This window comes from Arachis ipaensis, chromosome B3 (assembly GCF_059453495.1).
Source record: "Arachis ipaensis isolate K30076 ecotype BB chromosome B3, ASM5945349v1, whole genome shotgun sequence".
Classification (NCBI taxonomy): Eukaryota; Viridiplantae; Streptophyta; class Magnoliopsida; order Fabales; family Fabaceae; genus Arachis; species Arachis ipaensis.
Genome location: NC_142438.1, coordinates 104,305,850 through 104,314,143, shown reverse-complemented (window position 1 = coordinate 104,314,143; position 8,294 = coordinate 104,305,850). Strand labels below are relative to the sequence as shown.

Here is an 8,294-nt window from a genome sequence, read left to right as displayed (position 1 = left end):
GATTTGCTCTGCTTATCCGATGTCGGCTTGGATGCACTCGGCGAAGGCCTTCCAAGGCTCGAGAGCTTGAGATTGATCTGGTGCTCTAACATCTCTAGCAACGGTTTGAAATCCCTTGCTTACAAATGCCGGTAATTCAATTTTGCTTAGCAATTTTGATTTCGTATTCTATTTCCTGATTAAAAATTTTGATATGCTACAATGGACATTCGGTTTTTTGTTTATTTTTATGGTTTCATGAATGTATGTTTTGTAGGAAGTGGAATTGCTCGAGATGAACTTGAATTGGTGGGAGAAAGATACGGTACATTGCATATTTGTGATTTGTGATTTGAATTTGTTGGATTTTTTATTCCTCCGGATGGATCTTTCAAGTTCACTCAATGGAAAAATGAAGGAAAAAATTGCATTTATTGTTTTCATGTATTTTTGGACTTAGGTTTTCTGTGCATAGAAAGTGGTACTTTACTATTTTTGCTTCAGCTTCATGCTCATTTATTTAGTTTTGCTTTGATTAAAAATTAAAAATATAATTTTGTTGTTGTTGATTCTAGAAGGCAGATGAGTGAGTTTTGAGCTATTGAAGAAGATGCAAGGAAGTGAGGGAAGAACCTAAATATGGCATCTGTTGGTATGGCACCAACATCAGGCGTGAGAGAATCAGGTGGCGGCGTTGATAGATTGCCGGAAGAGATGAACGATATGAAAATTAGGGATGATAAGGTATGCCAGTACACTCTGTTAATTTCTTGGCACAATATCCCTTTTCTTGTTGTGTTTTGTGTTTTTAAGTTTCAGAGTTTAGTTCTTTATGGTTTGGTTCATCTTGCAGGAAATGGAAGCTACAGTTGTTGATGGCAATGGAATGGAGACCGGCCATATCATTGTAACTACTATTGGTGGTAAAAATGGTCAACCAAAGCAGGTACATCTTCTCCTTCTATCTTTTTCCCCTGATATATCTATGGAATGCTTTAAATAATCTAGCTGATAACTAGTTTATTGTCTCACTTGTTGTGTTGACATGGTGCTTGGATGATGTAGGCTAGTATATAAACAATTTAATTCATTTGGGGACCTTATTTTTTTGAATATGTTCGTTTCCCCTCTCTTGTCTTTTATAGATGTAATATAGTATATCTAGTCCCTTTGTTGCAAACTTTCTTCTAGTTTACTTTTCTGTTTTTACTGCAGGGGTGCAAATGCTTGTATCTTGATATTGATGATGATAGGAAGGAAGTTGGTACAACAGGTAATTATTTTGGTTAGCAGTGGCCCAATTCTTTAGTTGTATGTATAACATTTTTTAGCAGTGGTTAACAAATTAGTTGTATGTATAACATTTTTTATATTGAAAGTGCATTAAAAATTATATATATAACTTCTATCTACAACAATAGGGAAAAAGTTGGAAAACAATAAATGTACACTATTTTCGTTGTATATATGGATGTCAAATAATTAAGAGAAGCACGTGTCTTTTTATTCAAGAAACAAGTATATCATCATTATTCAATAGAGCATGATGAATTGAATTGAAGGACATTAATGGCAAGGAGAATGGCAGTAACACATGCAGATCTTGAACCAAGAAGAAGCAGAACAGATTTAAATAGCAAAACTGGTGCATTTCTTATGGTTCTTACAATTTTATTAGGCCTCTTGTGTTTCATCTTGTGTCTCATTGCAGAAGCCACACGTTCTCAGGTTCAATTTCTTTTAACTTTTACTTCATTTATTTGCATATTATTACATATATTTATGCTATTTGCTGCATGATATTTTTTTCATTTTTAAAATAACTATTGTTTTTGGTAGACTAGATAAATTTGATTTTTTTTTTGCTCAACATTTTTATATACTGCAAATTAAGGATTGGGATTCTATACTCAACTTCATTGAGAAGTCATAAAAGAATGCTGGGAGAAAAATATAGGTTGTGGTATGCCCTCTCACTGCATCTTACATAGGTATGATGAGCTATTGTTTTTTACATTTTTATTCACTATTTATTACTGGGTTCTTATAGGAGAGTCCTTCGATCAGTCCACTTACATAGTACATGAAGATCAACCATGGGAAGATCTCAACATTCTTTCAACAGAAGCAGGCAAGGTTTATTGTTTTGGTGGTCAAACAGATTCTTTTGCATTATTTGAGTGTGATCAATTTTGTTCGTTTACTTTTTTCTCTCTTGTCTTATACACATGGGTTAAACATTATATAAGGTAGATATCCCCATAATTGTTTTTTTGTACAGTGGATCATTCTGGCTTGTTTTTATAATTACATTGAACTACTATTGTCAAATATCTTTGTTGCAGATAAATCAAAATTTGGAAGCCATACTAAGAATTCCCAAGAACTCTCTGTTTCCACTTCAGGCAAGCTAACCAAAGATGAATATCATCAATTTGACAGGGAAGATGTTAGAACCTCTCTTGGTTACTTGTGTCAAGGGACTGAAATATATTGAGAAAGAAACAAAACAAGAGAGACTTCTCTTATCAGACTCTTTTCTGAAAATTTAGTTTATGATTCATATGCCAGATGCATGCCAATTGTTGAAAACCATAAGAGTTTATTGATATATGATAAGAATGGTCAATCATTAAGAGATTACTTTTCATATGATAATGTTCCTAGTGCAGAAATTTTATTTGATAATGCACCTTTTTAGATGATAATGTTTAAATTTGTATTATGCTTTATTACTTTTCAAGAGAAATTTGTATATAAATATTTTGAATTTAATAAAATATTTCATTTTGTAGTATTTAATTTTAGTATATTTATATTATGTACAATAATAATAACCGTTGGTAAAAAATAATTTGAAATTTTAGAAAAAGGATAGGTTGTTATTTCTAAAAGATTGAGTATAATTAAAAAAGTCTCAAGATTTTAGTGGCAATAATAATGGCGGCTAAAAGTAAATAATATTACAATTTTAGAATTATTTTTAGTGGTCATATTAATTGTCAGTAAATTGGGTTTTGGCGGCAATAGTAATGACTACTAAAAGTGAATCCCTTACAATCTTAGAATTACTTTTGGTAGCCATATAAATTGCCAAGAAAATGGCCACTAAAAGTTATATACTTCTTGCGGCCATTAAAAAGGTCTTTACCGGCTAATACTATAATTGCCGCTAAAATCTTTTAGCGACAAAGCATAAGACGGCTAATGTCTAATTGTTGGTAAATGTATTAGCAGCTATTTTTATTGCCACTAAAAGCAAAATAAATAGCCGCTAAAAGTGATTTTTCTACTAGTGGATGAAGAGAGAAAGAAGTATAAATTGAAGAGAATGTGTGTGTGTGTCGTGTTGAAGAGAGAAGGAAGAAGAGATGATGGATTGTGGGAAGTGAAGTCTAGGGTTAGGGGTGAGTTTGGGGTTCTTCGCAGACACAATGAATACAAAAGGGTTCTTTGAAGAGTTTAGGGTTTCTTGAAGGAGAAAGATAGGGTTTCGAAGAGGGTAACTCATCATATCCTTTTTTAAAAGTTTTTTTTGGGACCTTTTGGTCACGCTTTTGAAGCGTGGCAAAAGAGTTATAAGAAACAGCTACACTTTAAAAACATCACTATAACGAAATCATATCGCCACACTTTAAAAGCGTCACTATTTTGTTTATTTTGTCATGCTTCTCTATGGCCACGCTTTTGAAGCGTGGCAAAATAAACATGGTCAAATCTCTAATCAATTGCCACTCTCATACATGGCCATTAACCCATGTCGCCACGCTTTTGAAGCGTAACAAGAAAATACATGCTCAAATCTCTAATCAATCGCCACCCTCATAAAAGCGTTGACCTTTGTTGGTCACGCTTTTAAAGCATAACAAGAAAAAAAGGCAGCCAAATGCCGTTACCTGCTGGCCAAGTGAAAATTAAGAAACGAACCTAACTACCATCAGTTATGATTTACGATTATGAGTAGTTCTCCTTATTAGATCAAGCTATATATTCAACAACGTTATCTCAAAATAATACTAAAATAGTCCTGGGTCACCGAAACTTATAATAAAAAACAGAAATCTCAAACACGCTATATATACATACACATACATTTATACATATATGCTATAGTGGTACGTTATGTATGATTACAATAATTAATAGTAACAACTACCAGCCAGAACACTATTATAATAATAACCTAATTGAAGAGTATGTAAGTGATGTATATGGTTTTGTGTGAGTCAAGCACACGAAATACGAATAGGAGTGGGCGTAGTAAACCTTTCGGAAGCTGACTTTCTAACCAAGGAACTTATCTCCGGCGAAAGTCCACCCATCTCAAACTCTGGAAGTTCCGGTATAGTTGACAGAACCGCTTGATCATACTTATCATAAACCACGTACAAACGTTCTTTCGAGTATTTCTCTTCTAGATCTGCCATTTCGAGTTTGTTGTGACCATCACTACCACAAATCCTGAATTTATTATTGCTGCTGCTGGACTTGAAAACAAAGCGAAGGAGTTTCTGGAAGGTTCGTGAGATCTTGAACGACTTATTGTTGGATGATGATGAAGGTGGTGGTTGCTGGTGAAAACGGCGACGGTGGTCTGTTAAATGAGGCATGGAAAGGGTTCTTGGGGAACTGGCTATGGCAGAGTCGATTTGGCGCTTGAAGGAGTGAAGCTCGTAGGAGTCATAGAGTGTGCTTCCACAGTCCCAAACGCTTTTGTTGCTGGGCCAAGATGAACTCCTTCCCTTTGAAAATCGATGTTGATCTTCTTGTTTAGATTTCTCCATATATATGTATATACATGCATGCGCGCGCGCTCTCAAGTGTTGCTGTGTATGTTGTTAATTAGTAATAGGGAGGACTGAAATGTAAAGCTATATAGGAGAAGGTTTGAAAGAGATAGAGAAGAGGGTGAGTCTTCGTCTCTTTTTGTTATGCATGGTTGGTGGGCGTGGGATCAAACTCGTTACTTTGTTATTTATTAATGACTTGTGACTTGAACGCGGCCACAACACGTACTCATTACCATTAAATCCGTGAGGAAACTACTTCTAATCTAATCTAATTGCTGCAGCATGTGCTGCCCCTGTTATTGTTGCTACCTGTTGGATCCATATTGGGCAAGCATGTATTTCGTTACAGATCAGCTTAAAAATAAAAAAAAAAAGAAGCAGCAATCTTCATATCCCGTATTAGTTAAGCTAAGTCTATGGTGTGAATTGATCATAAATATATACATGCATGTAGATAAAAAAGTATTTTTCAGAATATATTGAAGTGGAAAAAGAAAGGATAGTGGGACGTGGTGGAATAATATAAGTGGTCCCTTCCTTTATGATCATGGGACTCCCTTGATTTCCTGTGGATTGTAATTACCATATCACTCGCATATATCCAGATAAGGAAGTCTAGAAAATTAATTTTATATGCGGTCAAGCAATTAATTTTTTAAAAAAATTTACTCAATTTATTTCTCTTTTATTATTTTTTTCGTTTTTTCTTGTTTTTTGTCTCTTTTTCTGTGTTGCTTTTTCGTCCACACCGCCTCTCTCTTCGGACGGTCTCTCTTTTTCTTTTTTTCTTATCACCTTTAAAAGTCAGAAATTATTTTTCATATAAAATATTCAATGGTGTATTTACTCAATATTAGAGAGGGAGGTGTTTTGCCGCGTTGTGGGTGTCAGTTCAACACGCAAAAAACGTGATGACAAGACTAGTTGGAGGCGCGGCAGTTTCCAGCAACATGCAGCGGGCGTGGTAAAGATGGCGGACAAATACGGGTGGCAATACGCAAGAGGACGTGTTGCCTCTAAATCCTGATAGCGTTGCAGATTTTTGCTTGATTCCAAGGATGCAGCAGCAACACGGGAGAGGCGTGTTGTAGGTAGTTTGCATGCAGGGATAACCCCTACCCCGGTAACTAGCGACTCTCATTCAAGTTCTATAAATTGAGTTTTTTGGTTCTTGGTATAATGCATCTAAAGTGTGTGGTGTGTGTGATACTGAAAAAGAAGAAGAATTATATAAGTGTATTATACTGAGAGTTAGGATTTTATTTAGGTGTGTTTAAAGAAAACAATTTTATAAAAAAATTATTAGTTTGTAGTGATTAAAAAAATGGTACGTAATTATACGTCACCCGAAGAACACATCATCAATTATTTATATCATCCAATTTATGTAAGTTGATAAATTTTATTATTTTATATATTTAAATAAAAAATTTATTTATATTTATTTATTTTTGAAAATTAATATTATTTAGATTTTTATTTTTGAATATAAATATTATTAAATATTTTATATATTTTCAAAAACAGATATTATTTATATTTATGTAGCTATTTTAGAAAATAAATAATAGTGATATTTATTTATTTTCGAAAATAAATATTATTTGTATTTATTTATTTTCAAAAATTAATATTATTTAGATTTTTTATTTTTGAATATAAATATTATTAAATATTTTATATATTTTTGAAAACAAATATTATTTATATTATTTATTTTCGAAAATAAATATTATTTATATTTTTTATTTTCAAAAATAAAAATTATTTAGATTTTTTTATTTTTGAATATAAATATTATTAAATAATTTATATATTTTCAAAAATAAATATTATTTATATTTATTTATTTTTTAATATAATATATTTATTTAAAATATTTAAATAAGTAAATATTTTTTATTTATGATTAGAAATAACAATGTTACCTTTATGCAAATTATTATTATAAATATTTATTTCTATTTATCTTTATTTATTTAAACTAATATTTAGTGAATAAATTTTGTTGAGCCAGCCAAATAAGAATTTGATGGTTCGTAAACTGGATCCACCGCAGACGTGGAATCCGATTGTCGAAAACTACTTACGCTCAACGGGATTCTACCTCGTCTCTAGGATTGGATTCATAAAAGGATTTTACCTCTTGTTAGCTGCTTTGGTGGAAAGGTGGAGGCCAGAAACTCATACCTTTGTATTGCAGGTGGGTGAGGTTACTGTTACACTCGAAGATGTGGCTCATATATTTGGCCTATCCATTGATGGAGAGACTATGAGCGGCTGGACAGATAGTAGTAGCGACTTCCTATAAAGTCAGAGCATCGCTATATTCGGTCGCAAACCGGTTGTCAGTAGTTCTTTGAAATCTTATATAAAGCTGGGTTGGGTTCGGGTATCAGAGACGCAGAGCAATTAGACACCGAGGAGTTTATTAAGAGATACGTCAAATGCCAAATTTTCTGTTTGTTGGATTCAACCCTATTCACAGATAAGTTGACTGCATATGCAGCATGCCAAGTATCTACCGTTGCTTTGCGATTTCGAGCGGATCCATACTTATAGTTGGGGGTCAGCATGTCTCGCGCATCTTTACAGGGCACTATGCCGTGCATCACAGTTTGATACTAAGGAGATGGATGACCCTCTTAAGTTGTTGTTTGTTTGGCATGGGAGCAACTGCGGTGTATTGCGCCCATACCCAGACAGTCCCTTCCACCGACTGTGATACCAGTTACCATGAGGTAACAGTTCCTATTTTAGTCCTGCATTATATTGACGATGCATATTTGATTGACGGTAACTTTTTTTTAATTTTTTTAATGAATCATGTTTCAAGTGGAATCATTCCTATCGGAGCAAGGCGTGGTTATCAAAGACCGTAGCGATTTTTAGGCATGAAATAGACTATATGGACGAGGTAAATATTTAGAGTTTGTATGATTCCCCCAAACATTAATATTAGGGTTCTAATTTTCTAATAATATGTGGCATTTTGTGTGGCGGTCGTACGAATGGTTCATCATACCTGACAAGTTACATGGACACCTTGAGGTGTGTGACATCGTTGCTCCGTTATTGTCATTCGAGTGTGTCGAATAGCATCCTGCGAACCGAGTGATGCGTCAACTATATTTCCAACACGTTTTATATTTGCCTCTATCTGCTGTTGTGCAAATACAGAGTAAGTAAATCTGGCACGCTTGCATTCGTGAGTCTCAGCATTCTCCCACGTAAATAGTTCGTTTAATCGATGATACGTTGCTCAGACGAGGGCCAACACAAGAAGGTTTCGGGCACCCTTCAACACTGAATTAATGCACTCCACAAGGTTCGTCATCACATGGCCCCATTGATGACCCTCATCAAATGCCAATACCCAGTGTCTAAGTCCAATGGCATTGCACCACCGGGCATATGCCTTGCCTCAGGGGCGGTGCTAGGTACAAGGAAAGGGGGGCAATGGCCCCCCCTAATTTTAATTTTTTACATGTAAATTATATGTAAATTTTAGTTTAGCCCCCCTTA

General features: G+C 34.2%; 2 protein-coding genes across 2 annotated transcripts; one reads left to right on the top strand and one right to left on the bottom strand.

Moving 5' to 3' along the window:
• Positions 1–1,779, top strand: LOC107634556 (uncharacterized). The gene is made up of 6 exons (XM_016337998.3): positions 1–131; positions 257–304; positions 555–723; positions 833–925; positions 1,195–1,252; positions 1,568–1,779. The coding sequence occupies exons 3-6, from the start codon at positions 619–621 to the stop codon at positions 1,777–1,779; spliced, it is 468 nt and encodes a 155-aa protein (XP_016193484.2). The 5' UTR covers positions 1–131; positions 257–304; positions 555–618.
• A 2,190-nt stretch (positions 1,780–3,969) lies between these two features.
• LOC107630723 (uncharacterized) lies at positions 3,970–5,159 on the bottom strand. The gene has a single exon (XM_016333940.3). The coding sequence runs from the start codon at positions 4,761–4,763 to the stop codon at positions 4,206–4,208; it is 558 nt and encodes a 185-aa protein (XP_016189426.1). The 5' UTR covers positions 4,764–5,159; the 3' UTR covers positions 3,970–4,205.
• Between the last annotated feature and the right edge of the window lie 3,135 nt (positions 5,160–8,294).